Source organism: Pseudonaja textilis, chromosome 4, assembly GCF_049901715.1.
Source record: "Pseudonaja textilis isolate UNSWEBS1 chromosome 4, rPseTex1.2, whole genome shotgun sequence".
Taxonomy (NCBI): Eukaryota; Metazoa; Chordata; class Lepidosauria; order Squamata; family Elapidae; genus Pseudonaja; species Pseudonaja textilis.
Window position 1 is genome coordinate 41,510,951 of NC_141993.1, and position 20,407 is coordinate 41,531,357.

At 39.9% G+C, this 20,407-nt stretch overlaps 1 protein-coding gene across 1 annotated transcript in view; it reads left to right on the top strand.

Annotated features, from left to right (window-relative positions):
* Window positions 1-2,812: 2,812 nt before the first annotated feature.
* The window catches only part of AFAP1L2 (actin filament associated protein 1 like 2), a 92,781-nt gene continuing 75,186 nt past the window's right edge, over window positions 2,813-20,407 (top strand). The window contains exon 1 of the mRNA XM_026704817.2: window positions 2,813-2,994. Coding sequence (XP_026560602.1) covers window positions 2,979-2,994 — 16 coding nt within the window. The 5' untranslated portion in view covers window positions 2,813-2,978. The remainder of the gene's footprint in view (window positions 2,995-20,407) is intronic.

Sequence of the window (20,407 nt, forward strand, 5' to 3'; positions counted from 1 at the left end):
GGGAGGCAGAGAATAGATGGGGGCAGGGCCAGTCAGAGGTGATATTTGAGTAGTTCTCTGAACTACTCAAAATTTCCGCTACCGGTTCTCTGGAACTGGTCAGAACCTGCTGAATACCTCTGGAGCACTCCCCAAATGCAATGCGTGTCCCCCCATGCATGTGCACATTCCCCATGCATGTGTGCATCCCCTGCACATGTGGCCCACCTCCCACACACGTGCCCCACCCCCATTCATGTGTGCATGTTCCCTGTGCGTGCACCGCATCCCCCACGCATGTATGCGTGTCCTTCACGTGTGCACCCTGCTCCCCCACATGTTCCCTGCGCATGCACAGCAAAGACCCAAAGACCAGCTGGCTGGTGAGAGGTGTGCACACATGGTGGAGGAGCTGAGGTGGGATGATGGCTTGTGTGCCCACAGAGAAGGTACTGCATGCCACCTCTGGCACGTGTGCCATAGGTTCACCATCACGGGTCTAGCGAGTGAAAATAGATAAAAGGTTCAAATTCCAAAGCGGTTGGAGCAAGGAATGGCTGAAGAAGGATAGCCAATTAACAGTGACTTTCTATCTGATGAATGAGTCAGCTTCCTTTAATGCAATGTGTTTGAACATTGTTTGAAACCTCACATAATACATATCTGATAAAATTTGGACTGGTATTCTGTGCTGGCCTACTCTCCTTTTGCCTAATCTCTTAATGGCACTGAATGCCACCAATCCTTCTGGAGGGTTTATGGCAGTTAGAGGCCAGAGGCTCTGTTTTGCAGATTTTTCCCATACTTCTTGCAGGTTTGCTCAGTGGGAGGAGGAGTAGTAGCAGGAGAACCTGGGATGACTCCAGGCTTGGTACCCTCCCTCATTCTTTTTAAATACCTACAATAGTTACACTGCTAGGAGATAATCTATCAGTTTCAGAAGTATCATTAGCATCAGTGTGCTAATGATACCCAGTTCTATATCTCCACCCCAGGCCAAGCAGGAGATAGGGCTTGGTGCCTGGAGGGGCTGATTATGACAAAGGGCCAAATTTTAGTCCTCTTGTTTGTTCAGAAGCCCTCTTGCTCCAGGGCTAGTTCTGTCCAGCCTTGCACTCATCCTAAGAAGCTTGCATAGAAACTGGGATTCCCCTGGTGTTAATGGCTGTAACTGGAACAACTGGCAGGGTTGTAGCCAAGATTCAAGGCTCAGATTCTATTGCATCCTTTTCCGGAGTGGGAGGCCTCGTGTTTGAACTACGTTTGAACTACGATAAGATGCTCTGACTGAAGGTGTCCTTAAAAGTTCTCAAGAAGCTGGCCGAAATAACAAGACACTTCTTTTCACTGGAGTAAGACAGGTGAGGTTCAGGGAAAGTTTGTGTTTTCCTCTTTGAGAAATGGATATTCAGTTGTCTTCATGCTGAAGGAGCTGATCAACCCCTTCTCACTGTGGAAATGAAAAAGTGCAACAACCTGCCACCTCTCCAACCTTGTAGATCTCCATGTTCACTTTCCATTTTCCCAGAGCTATTGTTTTCAACAAGACTGGAAGTTGCTTCCACTTTCCCATCATTTAAAATGGACCGCTATGTCGCTTTCTTTCTGTTAAGCACACTACTATCAATCCAAGGATTTCATCACTGATCAGAAAAGTTGTATTACTATATAGCAGACTACAAAAATCCAGTGGAGCACAAAAAGGCAGCAGATATTAACAGAAACCCTTAAATTTCTATTGCCATCTAGTTATCTTCTGAACGTTAGGAATCAAATTTGGTGGCTCCAGTTATTCCAACAATGTTTTACTGGAGTGTGGGGGGGGAGGTTGAAAGAACAAGCGAAAGACAACAGTTAGTTCTCCTTGCTCATATGCCCTGCATCTTGAAAGCCAAGGTCACTCCCCCCCCCAAAAAAAAAATGTGTTTGGGAAACACCTGAGATGCCCAGAGGGTTGAGCTGAGGTTTCTTAGAAGTTCTCATAGGTATTGCGAGAAAGGAAAATCAGTTGCCTTGTCTTCCAAGTACTTATTTGAATATGTATGACCAACTGACATGCTTGCATTAGCAGATTAGCAGAGTTGGAAGGGACTTTGTAGGTCATCTAGTCCAACCCCCCACCCAAGCAAGAGACCCTACACCATTTCTGAGAGATCGAACTCTAGTCTCTTCTCGAAAGATTCCAGTAATGAAGCTTCCACAACTTCTGAAGGCAAGCTTTTCCATTAGTTGATTGCTCTCACTGTCAAAAAAATTCTTCTTATTCCAGGTTGAATCTCTCCTTGATCAGTTTCCATCCATTATTCCTTGTCTGGCCTTTGGGTGCTTTGGATAATAGCTTGATCCCTTCCTCTCTGGGGCAGCCCCTCAAATATTGGAAGACTGCTATCATGTCTCCCCTGGTCCTTCTCTTTACTAGACTAGCCATGCCCAGTTCATCTGACGTTTTAGCTTCTAGTCCTCTCATCATCTTGGTTGCTCTTCTCTGCCAATATCTTTTGTGTAGCATGGTGACCAAAATTGGATGCAGTATTTTAGGTGTGGTCTAAAACTATGGCTTTACCGAGTGGTATTAGTACCTCACTTGATCTCGATTGTATCCCTCTGTTAAATTGGCTTCTTTGGCCGTTGGCTCACATTGAATTGGTTTGCAGGGTTTGCACGAGACGTCGAAGCTGGTTTGGGGGGACCCAAATTCACCCTTCCCTAACCGCTCCCTTCCCACGCCGTTCTCCAGCCACCCAACCGCTCGTAGGTCCCTGTAAGGTCCGACGATTCTGACCTCATAGGAAGGGCGGAGCTAGGAAGCGGCAAGGCGGTCCGAGAAGGTTTTACCCGAGAGTTAAGGCAAAGAATCCGCAAGCAGGGCGAAAGAGGCGCATCCCGCTGGGAGAAGTCCGTCCGGAGTTTTGGAGAACGTGGGAGAAACCCGGACCCTCCAACTCTAGGAAAGACCTCTCTATCCCGCCTAGCGCCAATTAAAAGTCGAGGGACCCAGGATGGATAAATATAAAGGTAAGGGAAGGGCGCCTCTTTTGCTTTTCTCCCGAGCGTGGGAAAGGGCTTGGAGGCTTGGCGCTTCCCAGGGAGGCTGCTTGTTTTCCCACCGTGGGTGTTCTGTCTTCGTTGAAATGTTTTCTGGCCTCCCTGCTATTCTGGTCCTCCCTGCTATTAGCAAGGGGCAAGCGAAGGTTTCTTGGAAGCTGCAATCTGGACAAGTGGCGACGTGGGTGGATTCGTGCGTGGATTGGGGCGAAAGAATTAATCCGTGCTCTGAGCGTCGCGGTGGTGTGGACGACCGGCTGGCAAAACGAGATGATTATGCGCGGTCTCGCTTCCAAGAACTGGTCCGAGGAAGGGAGGAATCTGTAGTTTAGACGCCTGGGAAGCCGGGGAGAGGGGAGGAGTTCATAACGGGACGTTTTTAAGGGTGGTGGTGGTCGCAGGCTAAGAAGCACCCAAGGGCTTGAAACGATAAACCTTGAAAGGAAGGCAGAGAGGCGGCTGCGAGGGTGCTCTTCGCGGTGATCCACCCAGAACACCTGAGAGATGAACCTGAGGGGGCCGCCAGCCGGGTCACCAGGAAGCGGGCGAGACTTGCAAACCGCGCGTCCCAGCCGAGTGTGTGTGTGAGAGTGAGTGAGACAGAGAAAGAGAGAAATGAGGAGGGAGGGAGCGAGCGAGCGGGGGGGGGCAGGGAGGGAGGGAGAGAGAGATCAAAGAGTCTGCTACAGCTACTTCATGACCCGCGAAAGAATTTGGGAACTTTCTGAGTTTCGCCTACAACCTCCGCGTGATTATGCTGGCCGGCTGGGGCTTGAAGGTACAGCTGGCTACTGGTTTCGTGACTACTGGTTTTGCGGCGGCGATTTCTCACGGGCGATTTCTACGTTTGAAAAGTATTTAAGGAATACTTTAAATACTTTGAATAGTTTAAATAGTATTTAAGGAAGCGGTATTTGGAGTTTAGTTTCTAAAAGGACATCTGCTTGAACTGCCGGTGGTGAAGAAAATGCGCTCTGCACGTTCTCAGGAGCCGATGTTTACTAATCAAATAATGACAGGTGGTGTTGTAAACAGGAAGATGCTAGGTTATTTTGTGCTAATATAGTATGTTATTTGAAATTAGGCTTTATTTTACTTTTACTTTACGCACCTACATGTCTCTAAGATGGTGGCCATATACCTTTATTAAATAAACAAGTACTGGCATGTAACATAGCAAATCCTGGATATTGGACTCCTTAATTTCTGTGTGTGTGTGTGTGTGTGAGTGAGTGAGTGAGTGAGTGAGAGAGAGAGAGAGAGAGAGAGAGAGAGAAAATGGTGTATGACCATGAATGAAGGAGAACGTGTGCTAGTTAGTATAAAGGCATCTCAGCTGTCTAGCCCAGTGGGCTGGCCTTGCCCTCTATAGAAGCCACACCCACTATTGGCACATTGCCGTAGATTTGCCTAAAGTCCTTTGGACTAAATAGGTTCTCTACCTCCATATTGCACACTATTTCCCTCCAAAATTAAACTTAACAAAATGCAGTCTATTTTGGGTATTTTTCAAAAAGAAAAAAAAAATCCCAGGGAATGGGAAAGTGCTCATTGAAACTTTCTTCTCTGGAAAGAAGAACCTTCCTTGTAAAATTATTTTGATATCACTTGAAATATGCTAAAAATGCACTTTTCCAGCATTCAGCCTTGTGCTTGAACATATATACATACACATACCTATACAAACACACACCTGATCATTTACTTAATGAGTAGGTTGTAGGACCAGTTTTCAGGGTGCTCTGGCAATGCCAGTACACACCAGGACCTGAAAATCTGGCTCTCTGCATTTATAACTCTAACATGAGAAGCAAGTTATCTTCAGCACTCTAATCTTAGGTTGTTCTCTGGTGTTTCTCCTACCAAATCAGATAGTCAGCCCATCCAAGGAGTAATTTAAGTGGAATCTGAACATATAATTGTTTAAGAAAATCTCTCACATTCTGAAACTAGTTCTTGCAAGTACTATGGGATTATGATGCAATCCTTTTCTCATTTACCCCTCATTTACATACTGTAAGTGTGAAAGTAAGTCACTGTTTTTCAGTGTCATTGAAACTGTGGACTGTTGCCAAACAAATAGTTGTAAGTCAAAGATTACCTGTAGTCTTCAATGTTGCAGAACAGGATGGGAAAGACCCACTGTGTTGCAAAAGGAGGCTGCCCTTACAAGTTGTGGACTAAAAGAGATTGTGGTCCAGCTGTCACCCTCTTGGTCTGGAATTGCTGCTTCGTTCATATTTACACCTGTCTTGAGTAGAATTGATATCCCCAGATTAGTCACTTCAAGGCTATCTCCCAAAGGACATATTGAGTGTACCACTGTGGCCATGTTGCATATGTATTGCATTGTGCATCTCCTCAGAAGACCAGGCTTCCCAACCATGCAATTTTGGGGATGTGTGGACTTCAACTTCCAGAATTCCCCAGCCAAGTTTTGAGAGTTGACATCTTCACATCTTAAGGCTTCATGGTTGAGAAACCCTGGGTTAGATGTTGTTTGGCTGAAGCCTCCACAAACCCCTTCCTTTTCCTGGGCACAAATTGGCCTTCTCTGACATCCAAATGTGATGGCCCAACTCTCAAAACTTCCCAGACTGGTCACCTGATTGCCAGTGCCTTTGTGTGCCATACGGTGATGTGGAGAAGATGAGATAGATTGGTTGATGGAGGTGGATGGATGGCTGCTTCTTTGGTCTTCATCCTGGACAGGACAAAAGGATCCTTTTCCCCAAAGAAGGGGTTGTTAGGGAGTTCCAGAAGATAATAGAGCTTCTCTCAGGAAGGTTTTAATGCCCATCATAGACTTGAGAAAGAAGGAGCAGCTGCTTCAAGACCGTAAATGGAATGTTGAGCAATCTGGCTCTTGTCTTACCTTCTGTCAACTCAATGGCAATTATGAACTTAAAGTAGGGTGGAGATTCCTCTCCCAACACCAGTGTGCAGCCTCCATATCTTACACTTTTTCAAAGCAAGTACTTTCCATGGTGGAGCTTTTGTAACTGCAAAACAAGAGATGGCTATTTTTATACGTTTGTTTAATAGCAACAGAACTGCTTGTACTGAAGGAGGTGGTTGCTATTATTAAACTGTGATGATGATGATGATGATGATGATGATATTTTTTAAAACCCAACCCTTGATACTGTCAAGTAGATTTTAGCTGCTGTGTGCCGGAAAGTGACTGTGGGTGTGTTTTACTATGGGTGTATACGACATATCAGCAATCCTAAAGGTGTGTTTCACCCTAGCAGAAGGTCCCTCCTTTCAATTCTGGTTCTTTTGTGTGTCCTTTTTTTAAGTGTACTTTAAAAGTAAAAAAAAAAAAAAAGAAGAAGACAGTTTGTTGCAGGTTGCCCCCTGTAGATGAAAAGTTGTGCTGGCTTCTTCTGTAGAAGGCATGCCAAAAAAGGAGTGGACGGAACGAGGCAAGCAGTGGTATGGACCCATCCCGGTGCTTGAAAGAAACATAAATCTCAAATGTCAAAGTGGGGTGCGTGGGAAAATCCTTTTGCCTTTCTATAAATCTCAATGTTATAAGACTCATACAGCTGGACGTTTTAAGGATGGCATTAACCTTCTGCTGTGAAACAGAATCTTCACTTTTGCCATGCAGGGAAACCTGACAAAATAGAAAGCACTTTTTCTTTTCATTTGTATAAATTCCACAGGAACAGAACTTCTTTCTCCTCTGATGTGGGATCACTTCCTGGCTAGTTTGTGGATTTCTTGGAAGCATACTGCTTACTGTGCCAAAACAAAATGGTGCATTTTATTAATTAATTAATTAATTAAATTTGGGCTTTCTTTCTTTTTTTTTTCTTGCTTTCAACATCCCTTTAAAAAATGGAATTGGGCCCTTACGCCTTTTTCTATTTAATAAGTTGTTTAGTTCTTTAATATTTTATGTAAGAGAACTTGTAAGAATCATGCTGCAGCCTTTTTAAAATTCTATTTTCTGGCATTTTTCTAAAAGGTTTACATTCTTTTGATGAGAAATCTTACTGGTTTCTGAGACTTTTTGTCCATTTGTTCATTCATTCATTCGTTCATTCATACAGGTGAAACTCGAAAAATTAGAGTATCGTGCAAAAGTTCATTTATTTTAGTAATGCAACTTAAAAGGTGAACCTAATATATGAGATAGACTCGTTACATGAAAAGCACGATAGTTCAAGCCGTGATTTGTCATAATTGAGATGATTATGGCTTACAGCTCATGAAAACCCCAAATCCACAATCTCAGAAAATTAGAATATTGTGAAAAGGTTCAATATTCCAGGCTCAAAGTGTCCCACTCTAATCAGCTAATTAAGCCATAACACCTGCAAAGGGTTCCTGAGCCTTTAAATAGTCTCTCAGTCTGGTTCAGTAGGAATCACAATCATGGGAAAGACTGCTGACCTGACAGTTGTGCAGAAAACCATCATTGACACCCTCCATAAGGAGGGAAAGCCTCAAAAGGTAATTGCAAAAGAAGTTGGGTGTTCCCAAAGTGCTGTATCAAAGCACATTAATAGGAAGTTTTGTGGAAGGGAAAAGTGTGGGGAAAAAAAGGTGCACAAGCAGCAGGGCTGACCGCAACATGGAAAGGATTATCAGGAAAAGGCCATTCAAAAGTGTTGGGGACTTTCACAAGGAGTAGACTAAAGCTGGAGTCAGTGCATCAAGAGCCACACCTGGACATGGGCTTCAAATGTCATATTCCTCTTGTCAAGCCTCTCCTGAACAGCAAACAACATCAGAAGTCTTACCTGGGCTAAAGAAAAACAGAACTGGTCTGTTGCTCAGTGGTCCAAAGTCCTCTTTTCTGATGAGAGCAACTTTTGCATCTCATTTGGAGACCAAGGACCAGAGTCTGGAGGAAGAATGGAGAGGCACACACTGCAAGATGCTTGAAGTCCAGTGTGAAGTTTCCACCATTTCTGTTGATTTGGGGAGCCATGTCATCTTCTGGTGTTGATCCACTGTGCTTCATTAAGTCCAGGTTCAATGCAGCTGTCTACCAGGAGATTTTGGAGCACTTCATGTTTCCTTCCGCAGATGAGCTTTATGGGGATGCTGACTTCATTCTCCAGCAGGACTTGGCACCTTCCCACACTGCCAAAAGCACCAAAATCTGGTTCAATGACCGTGGGATTACTGTGCTTGATTAGCCAGCAAAGTTGCCTGACCTGAACCCCATAGAGAATCTATGGGGCATTGCCAAGAGAAAGACGAGAGACATGAGACTGAACAATGCAGAAGAGCTGAATGCTGCTATTGAAGCATCCTGGTCTTCCATAACACCACAGCAGTGCCACAGGCTGATAGCTTCCATGCCATGCCGCATTGAGGCAGTAATTGCTGCAAAAGGGGCCCAAACCAAGTAATGAGTACATATGCATGCTTATACTTTTCAGAGGTCCGATATTGTTCTATGTACAATCCTTGTTTTATTGATTAATGTAATATTCTAATTTTCTGAGATTGTGGATTTGGGGTTTTCATGAGCTGTAAGCCATCATCATCACAATTATGACAAATCATGGCTTGAACTATCTTGCTTTGCATGTCATGAGTCTATCTCATATATTAGTTTCACCTTTTAAGTTGCATTATTGAAATAAATGAACTTTTGCACAATATTCTAAATTTTCAAGTTTTACCTGTAAATAGGCAAACTATATTTTCTGAGTACATAGGATTGCAATATTAATTTATGCTCTGTCATATCTGCATTAATTTAATGTAACATTTATGAATGTAATTTTAAAAAGGAATAATTATTACAAAATTGCCTGATAATTTTCAACACTATTGCAAGCAAACCTTTTTGGACTTGTTTGCAGGGAGGTAACAATGCTGTTATTTTGGTGTATAGCTACTTTAATTAGATTGTAATGAATTTTTGAAAATGTTTATGTTTTAATGTATTGTTATGCAGCCATGCCCTATCAGGATGGAGCATGCTGTGAACTCAAATTAGGACATAATTTTTAACTGCTTGTGCTGAAGGAGATGATGTAATTCTCTGGCTTCATGAAGTAGCCTTAGAATGATTCCTGTGGATTCGTTAGAATTCTTCCTTTAATTTTCTCACAATTACCTGTGCTTTGAGGCTGAATTCACTCACAAGTTTCTGGTTGGCCCATTCTGGTGAAAATGTTGGTTTCAATATACATCTGCCATTATCATTTAAAAAATATCCTGCTTTTCAGAATATTTCTGTGGCGATCTTGGGGATGTCCTGAGTTTATTGATAGCTGAAAACAGGAATACTTGCTGATAATACTTGATCAATGCTAAATAGGCAAACTACTTCTTGGGTGTGTAATGAGATATTGTCATTGATGTGTCACTCTGGTGACAAGTCTCACAATTGAACGCACAAATGTTTCTTGCTCTGAACACTGTTAAAATGTGCAACCCCAATATTTTAAATAATGAAACAGGGCCTTTTTAGTGTGCCACCTGATTTGAGGGATCATAATGATTTTGTCAATTAAGAATGTATTTTTCAGAAAGAATGAAAAGCAAGAAAAAAGGAGAAATTATTTCAACTGTATGGTAATTCTATTGTCATTCAAAACAACTGTTCAATATTTGGCTTAGTGAAGGAGGGTAACAAAATTATGAGAAACCCACTTCTTCCTGTGCATGCTGATCTTCCTTGTTTATCAATTGGCAGGCTTAAATCCAGGAAGCCCTCTCTGGCACTCACTCATCAGCTGTCTAACAACTTTGAACAGTGGAAAGCCAAATGGGCTGCTGGACACCCAGATACAGGCAGTTACATAGATGACCGTACACAAAAGGTGCCGGGTTTTGACCTTCTTTGCCATCATTGGTCAATTCTGAACAGGATCCATATCCCACATGGTGTTTGCCAGGACTCATTGTTTAAGTGGGCTCTTGTCTTTACCCCTCAGTGTGCTGTGGTGCTGTTTGACAAAATATCCCTCACATTGTGTCTGAATGTCCATGAAGAGCTTACACTGGCTCAATGTCTGCTTTTTTTCAACATAGACCACCATAGTCCTTGAATGGACATTAACATTTGAACCACTATAAGTCCATATATTTGCCATACACTAAATAAATAAATAAATATTTGGCTAAACACATGAATATAGAAAATATACTAACTTGTTTCAATATGACCCAGTCTTTTTGTGAAGAAATGGGCTGCATATAAGATGCTGCATGCAAGGAGTTGCATGTAGAAACTTGTATCCCAAATATATAATTAGAACAATTAAAATTAATGACACTCATTACCTTTTCCAGAGCACAGGATAGAATGGACTGGCTAAAATGCAGATGGTTATTATCAAAACTGACAGTGCTATGTATTAAGAGATAATATCTGCCAAACAGCAACCAACCCAGTTGCTATATACAGCTGGAAGTGCTGAATACTAAATTATTAGCTGCGGACAACACTTTTTCTATATGGAGAAGTATTGAAGGTTTTACTCGCTATATAGAAATGTTCAAATTGAAATGAATGAACAATTAATCACAATATATAGTTGCTTTGTGAACACTTGTCCAGGAAAAATATTGCTTGCTATACAATGTTGAATTCTGTGCATATAATAAATAAATGAAGTAGCTTTAGCCAATTTTGTGATACAAACAAAAGCATGATTATTCACTAGGTAAACCATAGGTGGGATATTTGTCCTTCTAGATCAGGGATCCTCAAACTTGGCAACTTTAAGACTTGTGGTCTGGCTGAAACATTCTGGGAGTAGAAGTCCATAAGTCAAAGTCTTAAAGTTGTCAACTTTGGAGACCTCTGTTCTAGATGTTGCTGGACCACACTTTAAATTGCCTTATCCAGCATCAGAGATATGATGAAACCTGTAATTCAAATATATTCAGAAGGCCACAGATTCCTCATTCATGTTTTAAATTTAAAGGATTATCTGTTCAGGATATCAAGACTAGAAAATCTAAGAACTTGAGCATCAATTCTAGTGTCCAAGAATATTAAAACAGTATGCTCCTAAATCAGCCATTGTAGATTTTATTCTCTTACCTGGGAACTGGGTGTTGTTGCTTCTTATTTAAATCTGCATATTATTTTACACTTTCTATTCTATATCTACCTTCCCTGTTAGTATTCCCTGGTTTCACTGTAGAATATTGCTTGATATATATTAATTATATATCAATATAATACTATGGGTGAATTGCGTGACTTCAAAATTCTAGGTGCCTAGAGATTTTTGTGTGTTTGATTATTTTGTTAAAAAACTTTATACGGTTGAAAATAAGTACATGTGAGTTAAGAGGGAAGGGAAAGAAGGTAAGTACAGAGTTAAATCCACAAGTTTCCCTGGACCACTGTCAACCAATTGCTGGGACAGAGCAATATTTTCACTGTAATAAGCACTTTTGGAAATATGTAAATTCTAGCCATGCAAATTAAGTACAGTATGTTGAAAGACTAAAGCAAGCTTTGGTGAAGAAGGGGAGACAGTAGGAATGCCTGGAATCTTGAAAGCATGTGGGACAAGAAAGGGAGAAACAGTGTTCGCTTACTTAAGGAGGAAACCAGATGATTAATTTCAAGTATCCAGAATAAGTTGTGCAAACTGACCTTTTGTGCACTTTGTTTGGAATGATCGTAGTCCACAGAAAAACTGTAGGATTAATGAACTGAATTGAACTGTAAATATAACTGTAAATTTGCATCTATGAATAATTGTCCTTCATCATTCCAGTCAAAATAATGTTCAGCAATAAGTAGAAACATGACAACATAAATGGCATTATTGTCATCATCAATTGTGGGCATGGTGATATCTATTTCAAGGCAAGATTACTTTTTTGTCATCTGTTTCTTCTTTTTCCTCCACTCTTTCTAGGAAGACCTGGTTCAAAGGCAACTAGGCATCTTAGGTGCTGCTTTGGTATTATCTTTAAGCAGCCTAAACCATGCATTGATGTTTTCCAGCCTTGGCAATTTTAAGAATTCCTCAACCAGCATGCTTAAAGTTGTTGAAACTCAGAAACATTGCCACATAATAAAGCCTTATAACTTTTTGTCTGGAGCAGGATGTTTTCTTCTTGTCCTTCGAGTCCTATTTTAGATGCCCAATCGATTTCCTTTTATTTGTTTTATTATTATTGTATTATTATGTATTATAATTGCGGCGTGACAGTGGTTAGAATGCAGTATTGCAGGCTAACTCTGCCCACTGCCAGGAGTTGAATCCTGTCCAGCTCAAGGTGGACTCAGCCTCCCATCTTTCCAAGGTTGAATGAAGACCCTGATTATTGGGGGAAATATGCTGACTTTGTAAACTCCCTAGAGCAGGGTGTCAAACTGGATTTCTTCGAGGGCCAGTTTTGGCATCCTTATGCCTGCATAGCTTGCACACTTCCTTTATTGGAAACTTAGAATAGCATACAATCTTGAAATCCTAGCTTTAAATGTTAGATCGCCACAGCCTTCTCTCTCCTAAATGAGAATTACAGTTATAATCTAACACACATGACAGCCAGATAGGTTGGCTAATATTGTCATGACATGTAAATAGGTTTTTGAAGTATGTTTGGGGGGTAGTTAGAGTCTCAAATTGCACCTGCTTTTATTGTGTTGAAATAATTTCCAAAAAAGAGAACTTGTTGGCTTGCTATTGCTTATGAGGTTAATGTGTTTATTTCCTATGCTAACCTTACTGCATTAGAATAGAATAGAATAGAATAGAATAGAATAGAATAGAATAGAATAGAATAGAGGAGAGGAGGAGAGGAGAGGAGAGGAGAGGAGAGGAGAGGAGAGGAGAGGAGAATTCTTTATTGGCCAAGAAATTTGCCTCCGGTGAATAAGGAATTTGCCTCCAGTGAATAAGCTCTGAGTGTACACGTAAGCAACAAATGATAAATCATGATTGTAAAATACAATCATTATAAATCATTAGATACAACACTTAGTGATAGTCATAGATAATAAATAAAAGCAATCAACATTAGTCATAATAGGATATTAAGTGAAAGTAATCAAATAACTCATACAAACAACAATCTTATAGTCATAAGATACTATAAGATACTATAGGTAATAGGAAAAATGTGAAGAATAATAGTAACATAGCCCTACTATGTATTTGACATTCTAGGGCATACACTGTTGTGGAAACCTGTTGTTTAGCAAAGCATAGGGAAAAAACTGTCCTTGTGTCTAGTTGTTTTGGTGTTTATAATAGACTGATTTATAACACTTCAGACTTACAGTGGGAAATGGCTTATTCCCTCCTTCCCCATGCTATCAGATGATGGCCAGTCCACCCTAATGGAAATGAAGAACTGATATAAGTCAAAGGACTATTAGTCTCATTTTCTGTTGCCATAAAATGGGTATACTTTTTCTTTAGCAGCCTGATAAGTAAAACGAAAGAGGAAGGAAGGAAGCTTCTAGATGGGATAAAGCTGTACTTCCCGAACAGGGATAATTTACTCAAAATTTGGTAAAAGTATTTTTTCTTTGGGTAATGACTCACAAGTCGGTTATTCAATCACAACAGGAACATTTAAGTGGACTTAAAGCATTTTATCTCAGCTGGGTAAAATGACTTTCTGATAAAGTCTGCTCTGTTCTGTTTCCTATTGCTGTGTTGGTTGAGTCTGATATTGCAAACTGCAGGTGAAAAGGACTGGTTGAGATATTATACCAGTATATGCATGTATATTGGGTAGGTATATGAGCCATGAATGTCAGGGTATCTTGCTACCTGCATCTGGTAAATAAAAGAAAACACAGTTTGTCAAGGAGTTATTTTATACAATAGTCCAAAATGCAGATCACAAGTAAAGTCTATTCAACTGTGTATCTTGTATAGCCCACTTTCATAATTTCCTCCCTGACTGGATTACAAAACAGTGCATTCAGGAAGTTATTTTGAAATGAAATGTTTCCACACAGTTGGTATTTTTCTGATGTGCCATTTTTTCTGCTTACTTTTAAGGGCTATATTTTTGGTTGTCTCACTTTCCCTTTCCAGTTGTAAAGTAGAATTTTGCAGTGCTTGAAAATCCTGGAATTTTGAAGATATTGTTAGTATTTAACCCCCCCCCCCCCAAATATCCTTCTTTTTACAAAGAAAGAGGGGTGGAATTCTACCAGTTTGGACCGGTTTGGACGAACTGAATGTTAAATTTGCATCTGGTTCACCAAACCGGTATTTGAACTGACCAGGTGGCTCCGCCCATTCCTATCCATCCCGCCCAACTTGCCCCTCCCAGGAGTCTCCATGCAGCCCATTTTTGATGCAAGTAAGTGCAGGGTCTGTGCGGAGGCTCTGGGAGAGGGAAAAATGGGCTTCTGGAGGGCCTCCAGAGTTTGACACCGTGGTCATCCCTGGTATCAAACTCAATTTCATTGAGGGCCGCATCAGGGTTGTGGTTGACTTTGATGGGCTAGGATGGGCATGGACAGCTCCCACTGCTGCTGTGCTCACTCTCCTTGGGCAGGTTGCTAATGTCTGCTGGAGAGCAAGTGTGTGGGTCAGGGGGAGGTCCACATACTTGCCCTCCTTGTGAGGAGACCCGGCTTTGTAACCAAAGCACTCTCAGCGATAGGATGGGAGACCACCAGGAGTTGGGCATAGTGGGGGCAAAAGGCAGCAGGGCTGCTAGTGGCCAAGTGTTAAGGCAAAATTTATCTCAGACCCTCACTCTCTCTCATTATAATCTCCTTCCACTTTCCCTTTTCTTCTTTTTCCTTTCCTTTTCATTCTGCTTTCTTTCTTTCTTCTTTCTTCTTCTTTTTCCTTCCCATCATCCCTTTTTTTTCTTTGTTTTTCCTGTCTCTTCTTGGATGCTCAAATGCAAAAGGAGAAACATTTCTCAATGCTTTTCGACTTGGGATCAAATGCCACTTGTGCTAGTAGTTAGTGACCACTTAAAAGATTGAGAACAAACCAGGGTCAGTTTATCCCATGATTGCATTTCATGGGGGCCTCTTGAGTGAGGAGGAGGAGGAGGGGGAGGAAAACAGTGAGGCTTTGCGCCAGCCAGCTGCCCAGGCAAGGAGTGGGTCAGGCGGTGCTGGCAGGCTAGAGAGGGGGATCATGGCTGCTCAGGTGACTGCTGCTGCAGAGAGAGATAGAGAAAGATGTGGGGGGGGAGAGGGAGAGATCCAATCCAACCTCTGTGTGTGTGAGAGAGAGAGGGGGGGGGTTCCAATCCAACCTAGGAGTTATACCAGGCTGGCAGCAGTGTTCTCCCTCTCTCTCTCTCTCTCTCTCTCTCTCTCTCTCTCTCTCACACACACACACACACACACACACACAGAGGTTGCTCTCTCTCTCTCTCTGTCTCAATGCAATGGCAGTAGCAACGCTTCAATGCCTGGCCGGTGGGGCGTTCAGGTAAGCCAGTGCGGGGTGTGGGGAGAAGCTCTGCAAACCCCTCCCCATTTTGCTTTGTCTTCCACCCCCACTGCCTCACTGTGTGGCCACTGCACCAGTGCATTGCTTAGCCTCCTTTTCTTTTTTTTTTTTTTCATATAAATTTTATTGAATTTACAATTAAAAAAATAACATAACAACATTACATAAGAAACAGAGAGAGAAAAAGAAGAAAGAAAGAAGAGAAAGAGAGAGGAAAAAAAAAAAGCCGGTCTTGATCCAAAAGGAGAAGAAGAAGTATAAAAGAGAGAAAACAAAAACAAAAAAACAAAGAGACGGAAGAAAAAGAAAATACGTTAAAACCAGACAAATATTCTTTTTGACAGTCTACAAGATCCAATTCTCCTACCTTACTTTAAATATACACATCTTATCGCTATTTATGGATATTTATGCTTATTTATGCTCATTAAACAGTTTATCTCTGATATAACCAATTATACCATGCATTCCAATTATTATCAAATGCTGAAGACTCTTTATTTTTAAGAGCTATGGTTAAATTGTCCATTTCTGCGCAGTCACATATTTTCTGAATGACCAATTGATCTGTAGGTAAACGGGATGATTTCCAGCACTGGGCAAATGCTAATCTGGCCGCAGTTAGAATATGAATTATTATGTATTTCGCCTTTTTAGGAAAATGTTTATCAGAGATCCCTAGTAGGAAGAACTCTGGTTTGTATTCAATTTGATCTTTGGTTATCTCCTCCAGCCATTTTCTAATTTTTTGCCAGTATTTCTGGGCTTCTTTACAGGTCCACCACATATGAAAGTAGGTTCCTCTATGTTTTTACATTTCCAACATTTTGGACTAGAGTTTGGGTTCATTTTCGCTAACCTCAAGGGGGTAAGTGCCATCTATATAACATTTTATACATATTTTCTTTGTACGCCGCAGATTTCGTAATCTTAATGATTCTATTCCAGATCTTTTCCCATTCTGTTAATGTAATGCTTCTTCCAATATTCCTACTCCACATTATCATGTTCCTTTCACTATCTCTTGCTCTAATTCTACCTCCAATAAATATTTATAAAATTTAGAAATATTCTTTTTATTTGATCCTAATAAGATTTTATCTAAGTGTTGTAATTTGCTATAAATTCCAAACTCTTTGATATCTTGTTTGTATCTACTATGGATTTGTATATATAACCACTGATCAATTTTAAATCCCTGTTCCTGTAAGTCCTGTCGAGTTCTTAGTTTCCCTAAAGGATCTAATAAATCTTTATATTTAGTCATTTTTGTTATATCCAAATTGTTGGGATGAACCATTGCCTCCATTGTTGAAAGCCAAATCGAATTTTTAAATAATGTTTTTTACATATTTTTTTCCAATTAGTTAATAGTGAATCTCTAATAAGATGTCTATGAAAGTACGCCTGTTTAGTTTTCCCCACATCCCATAGAAATGCGTGCCATCCTCTCTGAAGGTCGTGCCTTCCAAGGCTAGAGTTCTTTATTCCGTAAATTGACCCAGTCTTTTAACCATAGTAAGTTGGCTGCCCAATAATATAATTCCCAGTTTGGAAGCGCTAGCCCACCTCTACTTTTTGCATCTTGTAAGGCCTTAATACTGATTCTAGCTTTTTTCCCTTGCCAAATAAATTTAAGAGTTACCTTATTTATATCATCAAAAATTTTTTGATAATTTTATTGGGATTGTCTGGAATAAGTAAAGGAGTTTTGGTAAAATGTTCATTTTGATTGTGGCAATCCTGCCCAGTAAAGAAAGCTGCAACTTATTCCAAGATTCTAGATCTTTCTTAATTTGCTGTAACAGTTTATCATAATTATTCTCTTTGAGTGATTTACTATGTGGTGTTAACCATATGCCTAAATATTTGACCTTTTTGTTGCCTGTATCCCCATGGTTTTTTCTAATTCTTTCCTCTGGTTCTCTGTTAGATTTTTAGTCAGTAATTTCGCTCTTATTTCTGTTGATCTTTAGTCCTGCTACTGAACCATATTGTTCTAGTTCTTTATTAGATTATGTCCCTTCTCCATGGGATCCTCTAGGAAGAAAACCATATCGCCTGCAAACGCCTGTAATTTATATTCCTCTGCCTTGACCCTAACCCTTGAATTTCAGGATTTTGTCTTATCCGCGTTAACAATGATTCTAAAGCAAATATAAATAAGAGGGGTGAGAGAGGGCAACCCTGTCTAACGCCCTTTTCAATGCTTAGTGGGCCTGTTTGTTCACCATTAATTAGTATATTGGCTTGTTGGGTATTGTAAATTGTTGTGATAATATTCTCAATTTAGTGCCCAGATTCATGTTATAGATTTTTTGTATTAAGAAGTGCCAATGTAAGTTATCGAATGCTTTCTCCGCATCTAGAAACAAGAGTGTAAATTGTTTCTCTGGATGAGCTTCATAATATTCTAAGACGTCAATAACGGTTCTTAAATTGTTTTTAATTTGGCGGAATGGAAGGAAACCATTTTGGTCTTCATGAATGTATAAATTTAAAACTTGTTTTACTCTATTCGCAATAATTGAGGTAAATAATTTATAATCGGCATTTAAAAGTGAGATTGGTCTATAATTGTTGATATATCTGGCATCCACATCCTCCTTCGGAATTAACGCAATCAACGCCTCCTCCATGAGTCTGGCATTTTGGCAGCCGAAAGTACTTCATTAAACACTTCCAGCATCAGAGGCCCTACTAAATCTAATGTGGCTTTATATAATTCTACTGGAATCCCATCTGGACCAGGGGATTTATTATTACATTGATTTTCCATTGCAGATTTTAACTCAGACCATGTAATATCCTTATTTAGTAATTCTTTGTCTCCTTCCCCTATTGTTTTATCATTCGTATTCTCCAGATAAGTTCTTATTTTATCCTCATTGATTTCTTCTTTTTATATAATCTTTGGAAATAGTTTAATATAATATCCTTTTTCTTCTCAATCTCATGTTGTGGGATGCCTTTCTCATCTATTAATTGGTGTATCAATCTCTTTTCTTTTTCTTTTTTAAGTTTATAAGATAGCCATCTTCCTGGTTTATTGGCGTGTTCAAAATAATTTTGTTTGGACCTTCTCAAGCTAACTTCTAATTTATCTTGTTCAATTAAATTCAGCTTATGTTTGGCTAGTATTAACTGATTTTGTAGTCCTTGGGTCTTAGGGGTTTTTTGTAATTGTGTTTCTAAGTCTTGGATTTGTTGTTGTAACGCTGCTTTGTTGGGCATAAATTCTCTTGTTTCTCATAGCATTATAGGAAATTGTTGTGCCTCTTATAATTGCTTTCATAGTATCCCAAATGTTCTGTTTTGAAGTTGTTTCATTATTATTATCTTTTAGAAAATAATTTAGCTCCTCTTTCAGTTTATTAATATACTCTTCTTCGCTTACAATTTGGTTATTTAGTGTCCATCTTTTTTTATTCGCCTCCTATCCCTCCAAATTAGCTGTATTGGGTTATGATCAGCCCATTCATTCGGTAGAATTTTGATTTCTTTTATTTCATTAGCCAAGTCCAAATCCATCCAAGCCATATCTATTCTGGTCCAAGTCTTATGTGGGTTAGAATAATATGTAAATTGTTTTCCTTCAAGATTCCGTTCCTCCATAGATCTTTTAAATTTAACTCTCTCAACATTTCCTTACATGCTGCAGAGAGTTCCTTTTCCCTTCTTGTTTTTCCCCATATTACTATGGTCTTTCTGGTAGTCTGCAATGGAGTTAAAATCGCCAATCAAGCAAATGTTTCTTTTTCAAAGCCTACTATTTTTTGGTGAAGGTGTTTAAAAATTTCCCTGGTCATCATTTGGGGCATAGATTGCTACAAGTAAAAATGTGATGTGGTTTATCCAAACTTGTATAACCAGAGTTCTTCCTTCGGATCCGACCAGATTAGTTCTGCCTTTACATCTTGTTTTACATAAATTGCAATTCCTTTTTCTTGTGTTGGTCGGCGGTGCTGTAAAAAGTTTACCTAATTTTGGACAAATTAGATATCTTTCGTCATTCTTCGAAATATGTGTCTCTTGAAGACATATTATATCTGCGTTATGTTGAATAAGTTTTGAGAATATCCTTTTTCTTTTAATAATGAATTTAATCCGTTTATATTGATGGAGAGCAACTTCTTCCCTCCACCATTTATCTACTTCTGCTTAGATTTTTGCCTAGTAATGATTCGGTTCTCTTGTTGTTGTTGTTGTGGGATTTGCTCTTCTCTCCCATGTTGTGGATTATCACTTCTTGAAATTGAAGAAAGTCGTTCCTTTTGGGTTCTGTGATAATATCGGACCTCCTGTGGTCTTGTTTTAGGTTCTTCTTTGGTGGGTTGACTATTCTTATCTGTGAGCTGTTGATGAAAAACTTGGGCCTGTTCTATCGATTCTATTTTGATTTTCCTCTCTTTCCATGTAATTAACATCCCTTCCGGGATTAACCATTTAAAATGGATTCCTTCTTTATTTAAATCATTAGCTAAAAATTTATAATCTTGTCTTATCATCCTCACTCTCTTTGGAATTTGTTTTAAAATCCTAATTTCTCTTCCCTTATATGATATTGTTTCCTCCCTAGACATTTTCAAAATTAAATCCCTCAGACATCTCCTAGAGAAGCGGATATGAATTTCTCTTGGACAGTTGTTACGCCTGGCATAGCTTGTGCTAACCCTATATACCTCATCAAACTCTTTAATTAGATCATCTTTTTCCTTTCCTAGCCATTCAGCCAATATTTCTGCCATCAAATGTTCCAATTCTTCATTTTTGGCTTCCGCCACATTCTGGAATCTTAAATACGCCATTGCTTTGTCCATCTCGAGGTGGATCAGAGAGTCTTCCGTTTCTCTAAGTACATTTTTAAATTCCTCATCCATCCTTTCAAAGTTAGACTCCATGCGTGTTGTTCTACTCTCTATATCTTTTATTTTCACTTCTTTCTCTCCATGGCCTGCTGTAGAGACCCTATCTTACCCTCCACCTTCGCTATATCC